At 32.4% G+C, this 23355-nt stretch overlaps 1 protein-coding gene across 1 annotated transcript; it reads right to left on the bottom strand.

The window, feature by feature from the left end:
• Positions 1–7639: 7639 nt before the first annotated feature.
• Positions 7640–16865, bottom strand: LOC134266248 (uncharacterized). The gene is made up of 4 exons (XM_062748471.1): positions 16773–16865; positions 16304–16483; positions 14907–15154; positions 7640–9282 (listed from the first exon to the last, which is right to left on the bottom strand). The coding sequence occupies exons 1-4, from the start codon at positions 16831–16833 to the stop codon at positions 9229–9231; spliced, it is 543 nt and encodes a 180-aa protein (XP_062604455.1). The 5' UTR covers positions 16834–16865; the 3' UTR covers positions 7640–9228.
• Positions 16866–23355: the final 6490 nt, after the last annotated feature.

Below are 23355 nucleotides of genomic sequence, written 5' to 3'. Positions count from 1 at the left end.
TCGTGGATTAAATAGTTAATATTTCCATTTCTATTTTTTTCTCTATGAGAACTGTTCAAAAATTGAGGGAATTTATTTGTTAATAATTCTGCCGGAATGTAAATTAGGCAGGTAAATAGGTCAGCAGCTAAGGCGGTCTAATACGCATGCAAATCTCGTGCGCACCTGTCTCTGTGTCTGACGCCAAGGAGGCCAAATATGCATGTAAATCTCGTGCGGCTGCCTTTGTGTTTGACGTCAGTTTGCGAGACTATTGAAACTGGCATGGAAATCCTCGTGTAATTTAAATCGATTAATCTACATTCTTAATGTCTAAGTCTACAATTTAATTTCACAATTAAATGGAAATATAAGGAATCACTGTCTAGTTATGAGAGTATGCCAGGGACATCAACAATAGTGGGAACATGGGATAATTTTAGCATAACGGGCTTCGCCCGTTATGCAAATTGTCCGTTGTTTCCCACTTTTGTTGATGCCCTGGCATACTCTCAAAACGAGACAGTGATTCCTTAAATAACCTATATCCTATCTCACTTCTAAGGGCAGATCACTCTAACAGTATAAAACTACTTTTAGGGCTACAATTAGAACGCTTTAATGTGCAGTGTTTAGTGATTCAATAACACAATACAGTAAAACTCGGTTATAGCGAAGTTCTGGGGACCTGCGAATTTACTTCGCTATATCCGTAATTCGTTATATCCTTATAACGAATTCGTATAACCATATATAGCAAATTCGCAATATGAATGTTTTCTCTCAAGTATTACTACCAAATATGTAAGTGAAGGAAAAGGAAATGACAAAACAAATGTTCGATAACTAAGGTTTTATTATGAATCAAATTTTATATACAAATGCTACTAGAAAAAATAAGCTTGTTCAATTTAGCAAATTTTGAGATCTTTGAAAGTTTGCTATAAAAGATGTAAATTTCATTAAATTTAGCCTCAACGGGACTCAAAATCAGTTCACTATATCCGTAAATTCGTTATATCAGAGTTCGTTATAACCGTAAAATTTTACAAAGATTTGTTAAGAATTTTGCCGGGGACCCAGAAAAACTTCGCTATATCCGTAAATTCACTATATCTGTGTTCGTACTAAACGAGTTTTACTGTATTTTTTCCTTCTGAATAATTTACCTCACTCTGGAGTTTCATCCTTATCCATAGGGGATGGTTTTTTAATAACTTGACGTTACTTAGATTTTTTCCGTTTTTTCCTGATCATGACAAAGTGCACACGGCGGGTGTGACCGGTCGGCAGGGGATGCTCACTCCTCCATGGCACCTGATCCACCTCTGATGTTTCGGGGGTCCGTGTTTGCTCTGCTCTAATTTTTCTATTGTTTTATAGACTTTGAGACTGAATATTGTTCGTTATCTCCATATCCTTCTTTGCAATATAATGTAAATTAGCTAGTTTTGTTAGATATATATCCTACTTTTAGTTGTCAATGATATACTGTGGCCAACCTTTTTATAAACATGAAAATTGAGCTCAGCTATTCTCAAGCATTTTCAGGGACGATTTCCCCATTTCAGTCCAAGAATTATAACTAGAAGAAAAGAAATCATGAAAATGTTATGTTGTTTGCAGATCATAAAACCTGCCAAAGATTCCTCTATCTGAGCAAAGCCACAACGCTTATCTTCATTGTCTTAAGTGGTCCATTTCTTCCTAAAATATTCTTTTAAAAACTTCACTTCGACTATATATTTCGATGTTAAATACCTACTGCAAACCTGACCTTTCAAAATAGAAAACAAACAATAATAAATCTTTACATAACGAATAACATGGCAAGGTACATGTACTTCTGTTCTTAATCATGTTGTTTCTGAAAATAAATAAGTGAAATATTTAACTCTAAATGGCAAGTAGATGCAAAATTTGAGGGGAAAAAATTTGAGACTACAATATAAATATAAATCAGATATGTTTAAATATATCTCTATCCACTATTCTTAAATAGTAATTCTAAAAAGAAAGAAAAACACTATTTTCACTATAGGCATTCCTCTGTTTAATTTTGACATCTCCCAATCAATGCCCCGTTACCACGATTCTAAATACCGAAATGTACGATAAGAAAGACGCTTTCATTAAATATAAATCTTTTCTTGTCCATAAGATCCTTTGAGAGTTTTTAATAGATATATTTCTTTATCGTCTCATCTTAAAAGTTGATGTACTAATTCTTTTTGATAAAAACTCGAATTTTATATGGTTGAAATTGTCAATTTGATTTTATAATTAAATATCAGAGAAATTGAAAAATGTGAAAGTTTACAGACGTAATGAAAAGAAACAAGGTGGACAAAAGTGATACAAACATTTTCTTTTTAATCTCAGAGTTCATAAACTGATACAGAAAGTTTGCGAACTAGGCTTATACTCCACAGCTAATGACATGTCATAACTGACAGTTTGAAAAGTTTGATCAATTAGTGATTGTTCACTTTGTGTCTAACAAGGATACAGATTACTTGTAGAATGTATAATCACCAGATATTTCTTTCAACAAGATAACTAATTACAAGAGAGACTTCACAATGTATACAATGACTTATATAATAATTCAGTTATTCAATCAATATACTTCAGGTGCTGATAAAGGACTTATCTTGAATTTCTGTACGTTAAAGTACTTTTTTCTTTTTTTGTCTCTTATCAAAAGAATCCATATCATTTTTATTTCTGTAGAAAATAATTTAAGTACTATTTTGCAAGTATGTACAAAGGTAGTATTTTAAAGAGGACAAATATGCGTTAAAGGATCATTGCTCAAGTGCATAATATAGGATTCGTAAATACAATGGAAGAGGAGCAAACGCAAATTTCTTTCTTCAAATAATGACTCTTTTTTCTAAATGTTTTCAGCTTTATCTTTTCCCTTCAAACAAGACTACTGATATTCTTGAAATTGTTCATACGTAGGGCAATCTCTTGCAAATCGAATCAACTGAGATGTATACACTCCCTATGCAGGTGATGAAGGTATATACTGCTGCATAAGTAAGGAAAGTTGACGATAGAAAAGTTAAAGTCATCACCTTAATCATATAGCTTGGTTGTTAGATTACCATTAACGTCCTTTTCAAGTAAAATATCCTAGTATGAGAATATGAGATTTTTTTTATTAATTCCTAGCCACAAATTAAACATTCGAGGGAACGAAATAAAATTCGTTGTCTAGAAATTAAAATTCGTGGGAACGAAATAAAATTCGTGGCCACGAATAAAAAATTGTGGGTATGAAATACAATTCGTGGCCACGAAATACAAAATAAAGAATCTACAGTGTATTCACAGGTCGGATTCGTAATTTAGACGCCCATGTGCGCATAGACGCGGATCTGCAGACAAAGAGCTGAGAAGACATGTTATTTACAAGTAACTAAGCTTATGTCCAGTGCTTTTTCAATGTATTTCACACATTTATTGCTAGATGTTTCAAATTAATGGCGCGTAAATGTAGAACATTTTTAGTTAATCACTCAATGTTTATTTATTGAAGAATCAGTGGCAGAGTATACTAGAAGGCCCCTATTGTCGGAAACGTGACATATTAAAAACGAAAGCAATGTTCAAATATCATAATGATTGTTTTTACATGAAGCTGTTTTATTCAAATGAAAGTGTGTGCTTTTTAATAAAAGGTAATTGTTTTAGAAAACATGCGATGAACTAGGGAGATCAGTACTGATACTATTTATAGGTTTAGTTAATGGTCAGTACAATGTTCATCAGCTCTTCATGTATTCAACCGGCACAAATTAAATTTCAACAACACCTGATCCAGGCACACAATTCAATACCAATAACAATGGGACACTGAACCGTTTTGAATCATTTTAAACGAATATCCCGTTGGCTCATTCCAATCAAATGATAATAATATATAAGTCCGTTCATTTTGAATGACATGAAATAGAAAAAGGTATAATCTTTTAAAAAATTTTACTTTGTTCCCACGAAATTTTTTATTTAGTGGTCACGATTTGGTTCCCATGAATTTTATTTCTTGGCCACGAATTAATAAAAAAAATCTCACACCATGTCCTGTACCAGCCACCGCAGAAAAAAAAACACATATAGAATATTTTTTTCTATTCGATTGTCCTGAAAAGTGCAATGTATCAATAACTGGGTATAAAATAATTCTAAAAATAAAATGACTGAAATAAATGCTTATATTCTGATATTGCGAACAAAATAATTTTTGACTGTGTTTATGTATTACAGCTGAATTATGGTACCTAGAACATCATTTTTTTATCGGATAACTTGGATAGTTGGAAGTGAATTGAAGGTTCTACCCGCTTTTTCTTCACGCATATAATGCTCACCTTTCTGATTCCTATCGTATCTTGCCTGATCCCACATTCTATGTTTTGGAGGTCCGTGTTTGTTCTGCCCCTAATTTGTAAAATTGTTTTCTAGACTTTTTGATCTTGAATAGTTATTATAATATCCCCATGTTTCAACAGCCATCACTCACATATGTCATTTAGAAAATGATTTTATTTCATGATTTATAGATAATAAAGTGAATTTTCTGTCAATTTTAATATGTACAATGACATTATGGAAGAAGTATGTGTATATTGTCAAGAAGCATGATTGCGTTCTATAAATCAAAAAATATATTTATGCCTCCTATAAGAAATATCAGCCTGATAGTGCAGTGAAAAACAACCAAACACAGATATGCAGTTTTGTCGATTATGTCATTTTATTCAATGACATACACGGGCCTTATAGGTCACCTGAGCATTATGCAACAATTTTTCTAGTTATTGAATTTGATTCATGTTTTAAGCCAGATGCTATATGACATTCACAATTTTGAAAGAGGCACCATTGATCATCATAACAATACACTTAGCAGTTGCTTAGCTTGGTTACTGAATACCCATATGCAGGGTAGGGGAACAAAAATGCATTCCAACTAACCACTGTGACATAAACCCCTGACCTTAGGTCCACACATTGCATAAATTTCAAAAGGCACCCTTAATATAAAAAATAAATAAATGTTTTATAAATACAAAAGAGCAGATTTCAAACAATAATTCATTTTCAGTATATAAGTAGAGCCCCAACCCCATCCCTGACCCTAGGGCTTTGAAATTCACAATTCTGCAAGATTAGGGCCCTTGCTCATCATAACATTAATGGTACTTCATCTGCTTTATACCCAGAGACAAATAAAAAGAATTTCAAAGATCTAATGTATTTTCATTATATAATCAATTGAGCCCCGCCCCCCTAACACCAGAACCCCTGACCCTGGGGCCATAAAATTCACAATTTTGGTAGAGGCACTCTTGCTCATCATAACTATGTACTAAGTTTATTTGATACCTAGGAGCAGAGAAGAAGATTTTCAAAGAATTCATGTATTTTCAATATATAATCAATAGAGCCCTACCCTAACACCAGAAACCCTGTGACCCCGGAGCCATAAAATTCACAATTTTGGTAAAAGCACTCTTACTCATCATAACTATGCACTTAGTTAGTTTATTTAATACCTAGGAGCAGAGAAGAAGATTTTCAAAGAATTCATGTATTCTTACTATATATAATCTATAGAGCCCCGCCCTAACACCAGAACCCTTGAGTCATAAAGTTCACAATTTTGCTTGAGGCACTCTTGCTCATCATAACTATGCACTTAGGTGGTTTATTTAATACCTAGGAGCAGAGTAAAAGATTTTCAAAGAATTCATGAATTTTCACTATATAATCAATGGAGCCCCCCCTTAACACCAGTCCTTGACCCTGGGGCCATAAAATTCACAATTTTGGTAGAGGCACTCATGCTTATCATAACTTTGCACTTAGATTGTATATTTAATGCTCAGGGGCAGAGAAAATAAAATTCAAAGAAATCATGTATTTTCACTATATATAATCAATAGAGCCCCGTCCTAACACGAGAACCCCTAACCCTAGGGCCATAAAATTCACAAGTTTGGTAGAGACACTCATGCTTATCATAACTTTGCACTTAGTTAGTATTTTTAATGCCCAGGGGCAGAGAAATTTTTTTTCAAAGAAATCATGTTTTTTCACTATATATAATCAATAGAGCCCCGCCCTAACACCAGAACCCCTAACCCTGGGGCCATAAAATTCACAAGTTTGGTAGAGGCACTCATGCTTATCATAACTATGCACTTAGTTTGTATATTTAATACCCAGGGGCAGAGAAAAAGATTTTCAAAGAATTCATGTATTTTCACTATATATAATGAATGGAGCCCCGCCCTAACACCAGACACCTGTCCCTTGGGCCATAAAATTCACAATTTTGGTAGAAGCACTCATGCTCATCATAACTATACACTTAGTTAGTATATTTAATACCCAAGGGCAGAGAAAAAAATTTTCAAAGAAATCATGTATTTTCACTATATATAATCAATAGAGCCCCGTCCTAACACGAGAACCCCTAACCCTAGGGCCATAAAATTCACAAGTTTGGTAGAGACACTCATGCTTATCATAACTTTGCACTTAGTTAGTATTTTTAATGCCCAGGGACAGAGAATTTTTTTTTTCAAAGAAATCATGTTTTTTCACTGTATATAATCAATAGAGCCCCGCCCTAACACCAGAACCCCTAACCCTGGGGCCATAAAATTCACAATTTTGGTAGAGGCATTCTTGCTCATCATAAGTATGTACTGAGTTGGTTTATTTAATAACCAGGAGTAGAGAAGAAGATTTCCAAAGAAATAATGTATTTTCACTATATACCTTTATAGCCCCACCCTAGCACTAGAACCCCTGATCCCATGCTGATTACAATCATGCAAACAGTTTGACTGCTTGATGTCCAGGAGTAAAGAAGAAGATTTTTAAAGATTGCATTAGTTTTAATGGTTTTGGCTCCACCATTCAGGCCCCGGGGGGGGGGGGGGCAGGGATCATAAAATTCACAATTTTTGTTCCCCTTTACCCGACGACGGACGTACACGGATAGCAATAGGTCACCTAAGTTTACTCAGGTGACCTAATTAAAATTGAATAACTTTTTATTCTCTTCTGAAATAAAAACAATGTAGAACCCAAATTATGTGTGCCGTCAAAAAGGTGAGCATTGCCAGTACCGTACTTTACAACTGTGTGTTATCTCCATATATGTTTCATTTCATACAACACATACTAGTATGATTTTAAATTTGAAAATCATGGGGCAAAAATGCACATATAACCTATAAATTCCATTTAAATATTTTTCGAAAATTTTGCCAGATTGCTATTGATTTGTTTATTTTCTAGGAATTTTTTTTATACAAGTTTCAAAGCCATTTAATAAATGACGGTCCTTTTTGAAGAGTTGGTACATGTATTTTTTGAAAGAAAAGTTTGCTTACACATGTCATATAATTTACATTTCCAATAAGGTTATATAAATAATAACATAACAATATATATTTAAGTTCATTCTAGATGCAATGAATATGAACAGTTATTTTTCAGTGGAGTGGAAAAAAAATAAAGAAATTCAATATTTGAGTAATGGTGAACACGATTCTTTTCGAATGTGAATATTTTTTGATTTTATTTTAGATTCTCCATATAAAACACAAACAAAACAGATGTTTTGATGCTTTAATTCCGTGCTCTCAGTTCATTTACATTTTAGTAAATTTTACTAAATTTGTACAAATAGAGCTTATACACACCAACTTTCGCACTACACTCATTCGTATATAAAAAATATAAATCTTTGCTTTTTTACACGGTATACATGGGAAAAAAGAGAAACAAGAGTATATAATGCATTAATTCCAACCCTGTATTTCGTTTCACATTTGTTGTCATTTCAAACGTGATAATGCAGAAAAGTTTTTGCAGTTAGGTTTTTAATATATACGTTTTTTGAATTATAAATACATTTTAATAGTGTAACACAATGAGGGTATATGTTTTAAGTTTAATATTAATTAGTACAATACATTTATCCATGTTCAGATATTGTATTATAAATCATAATTGATAATTGATTAAATAAGGGAATTCCTAAAAGATCCACTCCTTTAGAACTAATTTCTAATTTGTTGTCCCAATTGAAAGTACAATCTATCTGTATCAAGGTCAGTAAAAATGGCGGATAAATTCAAGTTGTGATGTTAACATACACGAAAAATAACCAATATATGGATTGTTCTGTATATTTTTGGGTTGATATAAGTCTTTGATAACTATATTTTTGAAGTCCAGGTAAGAAATGATAATAAAATAGACCAGTCTTGATAAAGCCATTTAGGAAAACGTTTTTTCCTTTATTTTAAAGCTTACCCCTAAGCTTAAATTCTCTGTTCAAACTTTCTCTTGGAGCTGTGGTACGTCTAGCAGTCGCCATTGCTCAAAGCTCACTTTTTTCGAGTAATTTTCAATGCAATAAAAAAGGCGGTTAATTTTCAAAACTGGCTTATTATTAAATCCGTCTTATTTTCAAGGTTTTAGGATATACTGACCTAAGAGTAATAACAAAAATTATCAATAATCTTTCCAAAATAGTAAGGACAATATTTTTCTACAGTAATGACATTCATATAGTACAGTTATCTTACGCATTACACTGAAGTATTAATTTAAGTATTGACTGGAGAATAAAAATGAATATTTATCTATATGTTGTAGGCAAAACTTACAGCCATTGGACATGTACTAATGAAATAAGAAGCAGCAATTCGAAGTGGTAAAGTATAATTTTAAAAAAAAAATGTACAGCTTTTTATACAATAAGGATATGTATCGCCTGGATCAAAAATATTTATGAAGTGTTTGAACTAGACTTCATCAATAAACAATGTTATATTTAGAGAAATTACGTAGGTTATCACTGCATAAATACGTTGACTGTTTTCAATGTAAATTAATTAAAAATATTAATAACTCGGAAGAAATGAAAGTAATCGAAATGGTATCTATCGATTACATTACGATGATTAGAGATGCAGTAACGAACAAAAACGCATCAAGTTGCATTAAATATAGATATGGAATACTTCAGGGCCAACCAGAATATGAAATTTGCTTTTAAGTTTATCTTGACTGAACAACTGCTTTCATTTATTCTTTAATTTTACAGTGGAAGTGACTGAAAATAATCACGATGACATCTTTTTTTTTTCTTTAGAAACTTTGAATATCAATAAATGTTATTTTTTTCTCCCCTAATCTAAGATATCCACTCTGTTATATTGCACTTATTCTTCTCTTCAGAACATCACCACTCAGTCTTAGTATAGCCTGGAAAATAATAAAACAGATAATTTGTTAAACACTTATAATTTAAAAAAATATTTTTATACATGTACCTTGGTATTTGTTGACTAAACATATGGAAAAGTAGTTACTTTTATAATCATTATTTTCATACATTAGACAATTCAATTAAAATTTAAAAGCAATGTTTTTCTTAAAACTGCTTTTTGAAAGAAACAGTTTTAAAGAGAAAAGAATAACAGAAATAATTGAGAAAAATGTAGAATCAAATAAAGACAGAAAAAAAATATAAATACACTGAACCAAACTTCTTAGCGTTCACCTAACATTTTCTGAGTATTAAAGAACACATTCAAACAATAAATTATTTTTATAATTCATTGTTAATAATGCATATCTCAGATCGATGTTGCATAAATTCCATGAAAGTATCTCGTCAGAATTTTAAGCAAAGTGTCAAAGAGATGGTGTACCCTCAGAATGAAAATTCACACAAAATAATCTCTATGGAGTAAGAACATTGCTCTCTCTAATTACCGCAAGACATCCTTTACTCTTGGAAATCATGTACCCCTAAATAGGAGGTTGACATATCTGCTGCCACACCTACTGCATAGAATTTTCGAAACCGTTAAAATTGTAGGAAGGGGGGGGGGGCTTTGACATTCCTTATAAAAATCACAAATGTGTTCAATGGGATATAGATTCGGATATTTTACAGTGCGTCATCACACCGAGGCCTGTTGGTCAATATCCATGGGCGTTTAACACGTAAAAGCATAGCTTTAAGGATGATTCAGACTGCTTGAGCTGACATTAGACTGTCACGAGCAAGGATTTCGTATCATTCTTATGCGATTGAAATTCTTTATTTTCGTTTTTCTTAGATTGTTTCAAGACAATTCAACCCTCTTTTAACTTGATGTAACGCGAAATTTTGGTCTCCTACGAAGAGCAGGTTCACTACTGGTTCGGTTAAATCATGTTCAAAGCTTTTAAATTTTGATTAATAGGCGGTGAAAATGACAGACAACCTATAGAAAAATGTGTCTAAGGTTTTCAATCCCTAATGGTACCAAATTGTCTACCTTTAACCCCCTTCCCCACAGTCACGCATTTTAACGCATATACCGTTGCCCCACAATCACGCATTTTAACGCATAAACCTTTACCCCACAATCACGCACTTTAACGCACACTGCGTTTTTTGACGTTTTCTGCTCTGATACCCCGTAAAGTTTTGATGGTATGACAATAAATGATAAATAATATATTTTTTAATTCCATTCTAATATATTTCGAAAATAAGAATATTTTCCTCGTTTTAATATGTCCGAGTCGATCGATTTATTAGACGAAACTTGGGATGCGAGACAAATTAAGAAGGTCTTTTTTTTACACTAAATAAGCTCACCAATTGAACCACTGGGTTGGTGATGTGGTTGTCTCCCAATCTTATGTGAGATGGGACCCTTGATCCAGAATTTATCAGATTCGACAAATGAATATTTTATGTAAATAATTGATAAAAGTGTGTGCAGAAATCAACAGAAGGAAGAGGTTTTGTTCATATAATAAAGCTTTGTTTTAATTTACATTTAATCTTATTCCTTGTTCGATGTAAATTCAAATTGGTAAAAATACGATTTATTTGAATTCTTGTTTCCGCCTTACACGGCAATAAAAAAAAAATACATACACAATTGGAAAAGAAAAAAAAAATTAAGAAACGGCAATATCGTGTTGAAAAAGATGTAGATTAATTTAAAATTTAATGATTTCGTTATCGAGTCAACGTTTCCAATATTCGTAAAAAAATGTTGCACTTACTCGTATGTATTGATTTTTAAAATAATATACGTATATGTATATACATAAAACAAGGTATTCGGGAAAATTTAATGCAAGTATTCATCATACTCGTTTGATTTTTTTTTTTAGGAAAGTCTGTCAGCTAGTAATACCCTCTGATGTGAAAATACAGTTCAGTTCAGTTACGGGCATATGCATACAGGCATAGGAAGTTGACATCAGGTTCATACGAAAATTAATTCCATTTTATGGCATGCCGCAACAAAGTTTTTGCTAAAATTTTAAGCATCTGCAATATAAATACTTGCTGGAACTGCAAAGGCAATGTGTTATGTATTGTACGACAGACGCACGGATTAACAGGCAGTTGACATCGATCGGATTTTAAAAAATGGATCCCACGATATAGCATGCCTCAGTGGAGAATGTGCGAAAATTTCAAGCATCTGTGATGATTAGTTGCTGCAAAAACTGCGATCTTCTCTCCTTGGCTTCGGAACGGGGATATAATTAAAAGATGTGTCCAGTGATTATTTTTATAAGTGGGTAAATAATTCCTAAGGAATATTTTTATATTATCAGTATATTTAAAAATATTCACGTATCCGCTTTCGCATGAAGTTTAAGAATATATCATACGTGTAATTTCTAGATTCAAGTTTGTCAACACTGCATACACTAGAAATGATAAGTTTAAGAAAAACTTAATAGAGGAGTAAACTTTCCACAAGAGGACAACGATGTGGTCTGATGTGATTCTTCCACCACCTATATGTTTACGTTATACATAGAAAAAAATCCATATGACATCCACCTTGTTATTCACAGAAAAGGTAGTGCAGAGATACATGTATGATGAGCAATGTAACTCCATTCTTGGGGGAGGGGGTTAAACATCTTTGACCAACAGCTATCTAAAATATTTCCTACATTAATCTCCGGAATCAACGGTATATTCAGCATTTCTAGCATTTCTTTTCTTCGATCAACAGCTTGTTATATAGAAGGACTGATTTGAAATTATGTACTTCATTTATAACGTTTCAGGGATTATGCTCAGCATTTCCGACATTTTTGTATTTCCGGGTTTTTTTTGGGGGGTGGGGGGGTGGGGGGGGGTGTGAGTTTTATGTCTGCCAAGTTTATGAATAATCGATAGGAAAAAAATCAAGTACACTTGAATTATATTATATCAGTGATTGCACTTTGTCCGAGACACATGATACTGATCTCAAATTTAACATGGTTTTCTTTAAAAACGAATCAAAACTTTTACCTTTATTTATTTTGATGTCAATGATTTATTGTTCGATTTTGATTTTCAGTCAGGAAAGTCTTCAAACAGTTTTATTACCTGAAATTCACTTTTTCATAAATGTCGGGAAATAAAAGTTAATTAAAAATTGCCAAATAAACTATGAAATATCGGAAAGAAAAAGTAGTAAGAATATATTTAATTCATTACTGAAATACATGTATATTGAGATTATCTGTATATTCTCCATTCTGATTTATATGAACATTTATTTCGGTCAGAATTGCATATCTTTTACAAACACAATCAATTTTTTATGCCCTTAATTGTAAATTTAAATAAGTTGATGATCATAGGGATAACCGAGCAATCACAAAAGTACATGTATAGATATTGAAAAATCTGTATATCTACTTCGCACCAACTCCTGATAGATCCTGATTGATTAATAAAATTTTATTGTATACCATGTTTATTAATCTGAATTAGTTTTCTGCAAATTTTTTATATAGATTTTTTTTTTTTAGATACACTATTCTTTTTCTAAAAGTGGACAGGTTTTCGTCTGCATCGACGCTGCATGTTCATAAAATCCATCGCGTTCAATATGATAATGAAAGCAAAATGTATTACATTGTAACTCCTTTGACAACACTGGGAAAAATTGTGGAAATACCTACTAATATTAATTTCTCAATAACTAAAGCTACAATTAATGCATTTCCAAAGAAACCTTTTTAGAAGTACTCCTTGATTTGCTCCACAAATAATTGGAATACTTCGGGCACCATCGTGTTAATGTCCAGTACTGACCACTACGTCCGAGAAGTTCTTGGCCCCTTTTGTAAACTATAACATTGTTTTTAAATATGTGTTAAAATTCCATTCTTAAGAAAAGAAATATTGCATTTTGATGGGTTTTTTTATTATTTATTTATTGTTTTTTTGTTTCAAATTCACCTTTAGTCCATAGAAAAGTTTTTTCTTTATTTCATGGCTTTTTAAACGTGATGATTTTTTTAGTACTCCATATGTACCTGTAGGTGTAAAGATTCCTAAATCTTCGCTAGCCAAGGGTTTCCGATCCACCACAGAAGATTTCAGATCGGAAAATTTGGCTAGTAAGGATGTATAACGCTAGTTTTAGACTGATTATTTTAATGACGGCAGTATCTCATCCAACTATTATATAGGCTAAAATATTAAAAGAAGATGTGATCAGTTAGATTTTAACTTAGAAAATGAATGTTTCCCTTCGACAGTCAATACGCTACTTTATTGTTCAATATAAAATTACGAGATATATTCCAACAATATTTGGTGTGTAAGAACAAATAACTCTTGATAAAAAAAATTAAATATGCTGAAAGCTATAACTTCTTTTTTGTCTTAAAAAAATCGATTAAATAACTTTTATAAAAATCCTCATAAGTGATAATCATTCTCTTCAAGATCTCATTTCTATTTTTATTTATAATTGAAGATACTGCAAGTTTCGATAAAATCGTTATGCATGTACCGAAAAAATAAGAAGAGGGGGTGGGGGTGAGGGTGGGGTGTCGTTGTTTAACACGAGCATAAAATGACACCCTGTCTGAAAAATCAAATAATTATTTTCATTGAAGTTTTAGGTGTAAATTTGAAATTTAAAATAAATTTTAATTTAAACAATATTTTATTATGATAAACATAATTGGATTGGACAGCAGGCACTGCGTATATAAGTCCTTTCCACAATTTAAAATAAATAAGTTGTAAGCTAAGATAAGATTTTGTACTATTCCACGTGAACGAATTATTTTAAACAAAATAAACAGGATGAAATAACCATCAATACTTGAATTCAACTTTAAAGATGATTGCATGAATATTATGGCGATATATACGACAACCATTGCTACATACACCGTGTGAATATTCACCTTCAAAACCACGTCTTTTCAGCACGTAATCGCAAGTGCGCTGTGGGGAAAAGGATAACGTCATCAAATAGTAACAAATGTAATGCTACTATTACGTCACAGACGGCATGATAGGCAAAGAGTTAAATGTCAGTCAAGTACACAATACTCTGATGTTATATTAAAGCATTTTATAATAATTTAATTCTGTTTGTATTCTTGTCTCTCATTGGTTGATTTCCAAAAAGGAACGCATAACATTTTGTATAATCTGGTTTGGTATGGGGACACACCCCCTTGACAACCAGCTGAATCATCTGTATCCATCAATCCTCTCATTTCCAGTCCTTCGGATTCATGAAAAATTCCAGATTTAATGAATGTACCTTTAACTTCAAACAGTTGCTCGATTTTACCTCATGTAAACAAGCATCATGGCTGCTAGATCTATGTATCAGTTTTTACCTCCCCTTGCTTCCCATCACTTCCGTTACTACGGTTGTATTATTGCGCGGTAAATTTGAACTAATAAAAACAACACAATTTTACATCCCCAGTTGTTTAATTATTTTAAAATTAAATTATAAGGAATGACTCTAATTCTTGGCCAGATTATCGAGTATAATATGGTTTGGGTCAGTTTACGCTTTTTTAAAATCCGCTTCGCGGAAATGTCTCACCTGGGAGAGGTCAGTCCAGATTACGTTGAAAACATCATCCTTCATGACGTGATTACTTCCAGCATCATGAGAGTACTTATTTCTATATAATCTGATCCTCTCTATGTCGTCACTTTCTGTAATGTGCTCCACTTTAGGTTCCTTTCCCCATCCATTTCTAGGAGGAGCGATGTCAGAGAAATTCCTTAATAATTTATACATGATAGTAACGTCCATAGATAAAGATGATACACCAGTGTTGGATCCTCCTTAAAAACATTTAAACATATTTAAGCTGCGCATTTTCAATAGATAAAGAATAAGAAATCGTAAATAGAATTTACCCAAGTTTTAAATTTGATTAAAATTTACTTCAAATCACTAAAGTATCCTAAAATTTCAGGGTAATATATCAAGTGTTATATAGTTTTTTCTCTCATTTCATCTTTTTTAGGCTAAAGATGTTTGAAGGTAGCTAAGACACTACTTCAAATTGTCACTTTACTTTGAAATATAATGGGAACGCATATAGTTCATCATTTTTGTGGCCCAATATTACACCCCCCCTGGAGCCAGACATTGAATAAAAATGAGTCTATATTACGAGAAGATGCTTGTAGATGATGAAGACTAACCATTTTTAATATATTAAAGAAACACTTTTTCACATATATTATTGAATTTTATTTCACAGTCATTGAATCCCAATGAAAAGGTGGTATGCAGATTAATGTGACTGATCATGCATAGCCAAAGTGGTTTTGTGGGAGATTTTCAAAGATATTTTTATACCAATGTCCTGTAAAACATTGAGCCAAAAATGATATTATGCTTTATTTTTTTGCACTGTTAAAAAAAAACCTTCGAAGGAGTGATTTCCCCTTAACGAGGCTAGGGGGTGGCAGCCATTTTTAGACTATTTCAATCTCCTTTAAAAGGAGAGCTCCATATAAAGATTTACAAAATGATGAAATTCTAAAACTAAAATATATGAATTTTTTCTTTGTCAAATGATAGTTGACAGCTAAAGATACCGTGTGTAAAAAAATAATTTAAATCTGGTGGTTAATTTGGGATTAATTTGTTGACCCTCCAGCCTCCTTAATTTAACAAATATTATTGTCTTTTACCCTTAGTATTGATCTTTAATATATTATTCCAGGCAAAACTGAGAAAGGCTTATATGAACACAGACGACAACAGTCAAATTACAGCAAGGAAAGATTTTTAAAAATAAACATTGAGTTACTTGATCTTGTGAAATGAATGAATGAATTAATTGATTGATTGAATACTGTGTAACGCCAAGACGGCAATTTTTCAGCTATATTTGGGCGCGACATGAATTAAGATACATCAAAAGGAATAGAAAATAGAAGCATTCAATATTTAAACATAGGAAAAAGCCAGCAAGTAACCTTGAGGAGAGAAAAGGATCTCCAGTTGGGGTGGTTGGAATCGAAATTGTCCACTTCTCATGAATGTTTCATTTTCTTTCAAAGTCTTTTCTAAATCCTCTTTAGGGAAGAATTTATCAAAGCAGATTCTTACTGCATCAGTTGCAATTTGCAATAACTTTTGAATCTTGGCAAAGTTATCTGAATTAGAAAAGTGTATAGCTCCAGTGTTTTATTGATATGGAAAAAAATATTTGAAATTAACACAGTAACTGCAAATTACAAATAAAGAAATTATGAAGTCCTTTCTCAAACATGTCAAATAAAACAAATGAACATTAGTGGAAATTTACCAAATACCTCTTATGTGGACAAGTAACAAGTTTACATTTTGAAAAAAAACTGCATGAAAATAGATATTTATGTTAAGTTCAAGATTACATAAAAGTTACGAAAAAATAATCTGAATATGTATTAACTGTTGATATACCTTTGGTATGTGACTCAATATATACAGAACTTCCAGAAGATGACACTTCGCATGTTCCCATGGCTTGAGATATTTCAGCGTCATTGTCATATTCCTTTAAAATGTAAATTTTCAAAACTTTGTATTTTCAAAATTAATAATTATCTAAGAGTTGATGATATAACCGAAAAATTATTTTGAATGCATACATGCATGTAAGAAATGTCTTCGATCCAGAATCACCATCTTGAACAGAAACAATATATATTCTTGTAAAAATGTTCTCTGCTGCAGGGATATAACAATTTTGTTTGATTACCTGTATCCTATACTTTGTGACATCCTTTGAATTGATGATGTGCTTTCTCCCAATTGAACAGAGAGGACACTGAAAGGTTGGTTTTGTAAAGTCTGATACATTGATCACAAAACTTTCCTTGTTATCACAAAATCCTGTAGCTTTGCATTTGAAAACGAGAGCAAATTTAGAATTAGCATGGAATGTCTCGGAAAGGACGTTCAGTATATTGTCGACTTTGTTCTTTATTTGTTGACATGTTGATGTATCGACTTCTCCTTCAATTACAAACACTTGTAACTGAATTTCTGTTGATGTCATACCAAGCAAAATGTTATGGTTCTCAAACAGAAACACAGCTGCTGTCTGGTAAACGCATAGTTCATCGTGACTTGAATTTAGCTTCCATGGTATTTGAATGCAAGTTGCTATAAGACGCTGGAAAATTCCAGCAGGAAGAACATCAAACACATAGCAGAGGATGGAGAAGGCAGGGTATGATGAGAAGCATTCCGAAGGAAATGATCTCTTGTTCATACAGGGTACATACCATTTACTGTCACCTAATTTAGCCAAGAGTCAAAGTCTCTCCATGTAGAGCATGACATCCTCCTTGTGTTCAAGGTATCCATTATTGTACATTTTCCATATAGCATACAGTAATGTGTCACTTCTGCGTGGTTTTTGTCAGTGATAACATTTCTGAATGCATTAGCAAACCACTGCACATCAAGAATAATTATTTCTCTGAGGAATACTTGGTCAAAAAACAAAATTTCTTTGATATCATGAAAAAACTGGAGCATGATATAAATACCATTTACTGTTTTAAATTTAAGTTCTTGTGGTAAAGCTTCATTGAAAGCCAAAAGTGTCCCTATTTTGATTACTTTATGGGTTTTCTTCTCCTGGAAGAAGTTTTCGAACATAGCCCATGATTGCAGAAGCCTTTCTCCCCAGTGTTTAAGATTATTAACAACTTCAGCGATTGACAGTCTGATTTTTTCAATGCATTTATCGTCATTGAATCCTACTGAAAACATCCTTGCATTGTCAAGATGCCTCTGTAATGACTTGTCCTTCGTTTCCAGACTCTTCCATACCTCACGGAAAAAGTCCGCTTTTTCCTGAAGAAAAGCAATTGCAAAAAAAATTTAAATAAGTGTAAAAATTGATTATATAAAGTTATATAAAGATATTTATATACCCTTATTTTAAAATATTTTAAAAACATTTATGAAAATGTTTTCTTTTTCTACAAGTGAAACATTTCTTGATAGTTTTTTGCAGTATTCTTTGAAAACATTTACAAAATGTTTCTAAAATATTAATTGAGAATTGAGAAAAGTGTTTAAATGAAGAATTGTAATTTTTTCTTAATTGAAAGATTTATTCCGTTATTTCTTTGATGATTTCTTTTATGCTTAATTGATTTAACATACATGTGACAAGTTCTACAAAGAGATAATGATAATAAAAAACCAATAAATGAAAGGATGGAGAGACAAGCAAATCAAATATATAAATACAATGTAAATTAATGAATAATGAATAAATAAATTAATAAATAATATGGGTTTGTATTAAAGGTTTACAAATAAAAATATAATTTGTGTATATTTTTTTTTTAATTTAAAGATATGATTATTAATGAGGAAATGTACTAAACATGCTAAAAATTGCATTTCAATTTCAAAAAGTCATATACGAACGTAAACGATAAGTATCATTTCAGGAGAAAAACACTTCTGTGACATTCGACCTGAAGCGTTTTAAAAACCATACAAAATAACATGAATGAAACGTTTTCGAAAATAATTTTGTTACATTTTAGAAAATGTTCATGAAATTATGAAGATATTAGCTGAAATATTTTTTTTAAATGTTTTTAAAAAAAAGTTTCAAAAAGACATACAAAATCACGTGATTAAAATATTGTTGAAAAAGTTTTTTGTAATATTTCAAGAAAATGTTTTTGTAACATTGTAAGAAAATGTGTTGACAAAATTTTGGGAAATATTTCACTTACATGTCTTAGAAACGTTTGAAAACCATACAAAATCACGTAATGAAAAATGTTTTTGTAACATTTTAAGGAAAATGTTCTGACAACATTTGCTGAAATATATCACCAATTGTTTAACTTTTTAAAATGTTTAAAAGCCATACTAAATCACGTGATAAAGACATTTTAAAAAATGTTTACGCAACATTTTTAACATGTTTTAAGAATATATTTTGAAAATGTTTTTGTGATATTTCTTAGAATTAAAGGGGAACCTATGTCCGAGAAGTCTTTGTCTAAAATTTTCAAAACTTTGACATTTCTTTCCTGACCACTTGCTCTTAATTTTTAGGTATTAAAGACAATACCTTATGTGCTTTTTTTCACAGGAGCACGTGTGAAATGCTAAAAATAGATTATTTTCACACATCATTGTTCTACCCCAAATATGCGCTAAAAAGAACCAAAAATGTCAAATCACATTCAAAATCAACAGGTATTAAGTTATATGATTTGTATCTTTAAATTGAATGCAAATTCATTGTAATTCATCTTGCATGAAAACTTTTATTGGAGCACAATTTAAATTTAATTCCGTTTTTCTTGTCGTATTTTTATTTACAATTCAGACATGTACAACAGGTAATATCTTAAAAATTCTGTGTGTAAAAATTAAGTTATTCATATTTTATGAAAGAAATGATTCACCTTTTTTAACAAAGAAAAAAGTATACCTTTTTGATAAATTAGAGAAATATGACTTTTTCTTTTATCTGTCGTACTCTTGTGTCATAAATATTGACATTTCTGCACTAAGGAAAGGTAAGTAAGCACTGACAAATGTCTGAATATAAAACTATTTTGCGAAAAACAAGTTTTTCGCTTTCGTCAGAAACAATTATTATAAAAATTTGGTAATGAATGCTATTCTTTATCAGATATCCCAGTAATACCTGATGTGGCATATCCTATCCCCAGGGGTCTTGATTTTGATAATTAAAAATCTACACTACTCTGGGATGCTTCTACATAAGATTTGGGTTTTCTGGCGAAGTGGTTCTTCAGAAGAAAGATTTTTCCTATATATTTCAATGTAAATCTTGAATTAATTTTTACATCCCCGCACTTCCCCCGGGCGTCATGATTTGAAGAATTTGAAATTTAAATTATCCCAGGTTGCTAACACAAAAGTTTAAGCCAAGTGGCTATTGAGAAGAAGATTTTTAGGGATTTTCCTATATATTTCAATGTTAACCTAGGATTCCTTATTGCAGCCCCGCCCAAACCCCCGTGTTTATGGTTTGAAGAATCTACACTGCCCAAAAAATACTTCCACATCAGCTTCACTTTTCTGGAGCAAAGGTTCTCGAGATAAAGATTTTTGAAGATTTTCAAAAAATTTCAATGTAAAACTTCGATTTCTTATCGGGCTCCCGCCCTATCTCCAGGGGTCATGATCTGAACAATTTAGAATCTAATCTACCCAAGGATGCTTTCAGATAAAATCCAGCTTATGGCCCAGTGGTTCTTGAGAACAAGATTGTTAAAGATTTTTCCTATATATTTCAATGAAAACTTGGATTCGCTATTGAAGCTCCGCCCAACCCCCCTGGGTGATAGTTTAATTACATATTTTCACTACCCAAGGATGCTTCAGCATTAAATTCATCTTTTCTGGCCCAGTGGTTCTTAAGAAAAATTTTAAATTATCCCACCCTATCTTTTTCTTTTTTTGATTATCCCTCTTTTGCGGGGACTTGGCCCTTTATTTTAACAATTTGAATTTCCCTTTCCCCAAGGATGTTTTGTACCGAGTTTGGTTAAATTTAGCCTAGTGGTTCTAGAGGAGTCAAAAATTTGAAAAGTTTACAGAGACAGACAGGTGGAAGACGGATAAAATGTGGTCAGAAAGGCTCGCTCCAGCCTTTTGCTTAGCTGAGCTAAAAACTGCAAATTCAAAGAAAAAGTGTTTGTGCTATTCTTTTATCTGGAAGATGAGGGAATTTGGTTGTTGTATGTATCGATAAAATGGGGTCATATTGCAACCAATATTGACTTTTATACATATTATCAAACAGATTTTAAAAAATAAAATATTGTTTAATATTTACAATGTCTAATGCATGTAGTTTATTCGGCAGATGTTGTATATTAAAAAAATAAGAGGCTCAAGGGCCACATCCCTCACCTGAGCACTGGATTAGAAAAAAAATGTAGTTTTAAAAAGTGGTTCCGATATAATCCTAGAAGACAGAAGGGGTATGATTTGAACAAAACTGAATCTACACTAACTAAGAATGCAAGCATATTTTTATGACTAACTAATTTTTCTCACGAGTTTGAATTTCATTTTGGCCAAACTCTACCCCCTGGTGGTCATGGATTTGAATCTACAACACATGAAGATGTTTCCATATTAAAATAAAGTCCAATCATAGCTTTGCTATTTTTGAGAAGAAATTTTTTTTCTTTGTATTCCTTATATGTAAAACTGTGATTGATCATTGTGACCCTACCCTACCCCCGGGGTCAAGATTTGAACAAACTTGAATCTGCATCACATGAGGATGATTCCATATATGACTTTTTATGGCTGTGCTGTTCTTGAGAAGACTTTTAAATTTTTGCCTTATACATTCTTATGTAAAACTTTGATTGTCCACTTTGGCCCCACCCTACCCCGGGGTCTTGATTTGTTTATACACCACCTGCAGATGCTTCCATATATATGACCAATCATGGCCGTGCTGGTTTTGAGAAGATTTTTAAAGATTTGTTCCAATATATTCCTATATAAACATTTTATTGACCATTACGGCCTCACTCTACCCCCTGGGGTATGATTTGAACAATCTTGAATCTACACCACCTGAGGATGTTTTCACATAAATATGACCAATCAAAGCGTTGCTGTTTTGTGGAAGATTTTTGAAGATTTTCCCTAAACATATCTATGTAAAACTTTGATGGATCATTCTGGTTCCATCCTACTTCCGGAGATCATGATTTGAACAAACTTGAATCTACGCCACCTTAGGATGCATTCCAATAAAGGATATGGAGATAACGAACAGTATTCAATATCAAAGTCCAAAAAACAAAACAAAATAGGAGCTGAGCAATCAGGGACCTCCAAAGCATCAGAGGATGGATCAGGTGTAATGAAGGAGTGAGCATCCCCTGTCGAACGGTCACACCCGCCGAGTTCTCCTTGTCATAATCAGAAATAACGGGAAAATCTGTCGTCAATTCAGTGTATAAATAATGGACTTATAATTAGTATGAAAAACGTCAGTCAGCGTTTGTCTCAATGATAAATTGTTTTGCTGAAAAGGTCATTATATCGGCCACAGAACTTACGAAATGAAGTCATTAAATAAGACTGCTGAAATTCTTGTTTTCTCAACTTGTTTGTTAATAATAAACCTCGTTTTAGAAATTGTTTGTATGTATAGCATGCTCTTGCGTATTGAATCAACTTAGACATATAACTCCATATGCAAGTAATGAAGGTATATTGCTGCATAAGTAAGGGACGTTGACTATAGAAATGATAAATACGACCAATCATGGCGTTGCGGTTCTTGAGAATAAGATTTTCAATGATTTTCCCTATGCATTCTTATGTAAAACTTTGAGAGTCCATTTTGGCCCCATCCTAACCCAGGGGATCATGTTTTGAACATACTTGAATCTAAGCTACCTAAGAATGCTTCCACCTGAGTTTCAACTTTCCTAGCCCGGTGGTAAAAAGAAATGTCATTGATTTTTCAATCATTCATAATTATCTTCCCTTGGAAGAGGGCGTTGCCCTTTATTTGAACAAACTTGAATCCCCTTCACCCAAAAATACTTTGTGGCAAATGTGGTTAAATTGGCCAAGTGGTACTTGAGAAGAAGATGAAAAGGTGAAAAGTTTACGATAACGCCATCAACGACATTGATAACAACAATGAAAGACAACGGACCAATTTTGATTACAAAAGTAAAAAAAAGAGTATGTGTAGCAATGTCGGATACATAACTTGCTACTAGCTTGGGATAGTGGGTAACCCCTTTAGCTCAGTCAGTTTAGCAATGGACTGGCAAGCCAGGGGCCCCGGGTTCAATTCCTGATAAAGGCATATAAATTTCTCTGTTACATTTGGCACCCACGTTTGGTGCTGGTTGTTATCTGGTGGATGCGAGTAATTGTGCCCAGAAATTCGCCCCACAGGCGTCGGCACTCTGCAAGAAATAAGGGCTTCGTATCGGAGTATATGTAATAGTATCGGATACAGGGCTTGCTACTAGCTCAGCTA

Source organism: Saccostrea cucullata, unplaced genomic scaffold, assembly GCF_032062105.1.
Source record: "Saccostrea cucullata isolate Sc308-1 unplaced genomic scaffold, CSIRO_AGI_Scuc_v1 ctg10564, whole genome shotgun sequence".
Lineage (NCBI taxonomy): Eukaryota > Metazoa > Mollusca > Bivalvia > Ostreida > Ostreidae > Saccostrea > Saccostrea cuccullata.
Note: the sequence above shows the minus strand (reverse complement) of the source record. Positions and strands in the feature narration are given on the sequence as shown.

Coding starts and splice junctions, on each gene's coding strand:
- LOC134266248 (XM_062748471.1), bottom strand. CDS start 16,833: ATGGGAACATGCGAAGTGTCATCTTCTGGAAGTTCTGTATATATTGAG. Junction 15,155..16,303: donor GATCCTTTTCTCTCCTCAAG/GTTACTTGCTGG, acceptor AATGTTTTTAAG/GAGGATCCAACACTGGTGTA. Junction 9,283..14,906: donor TCTGGACTGACCTCTCCCAG/GTGAGACATTTC, acceptor ATTATTTTCCAG/GCTATACTAAGACTGAGTGG.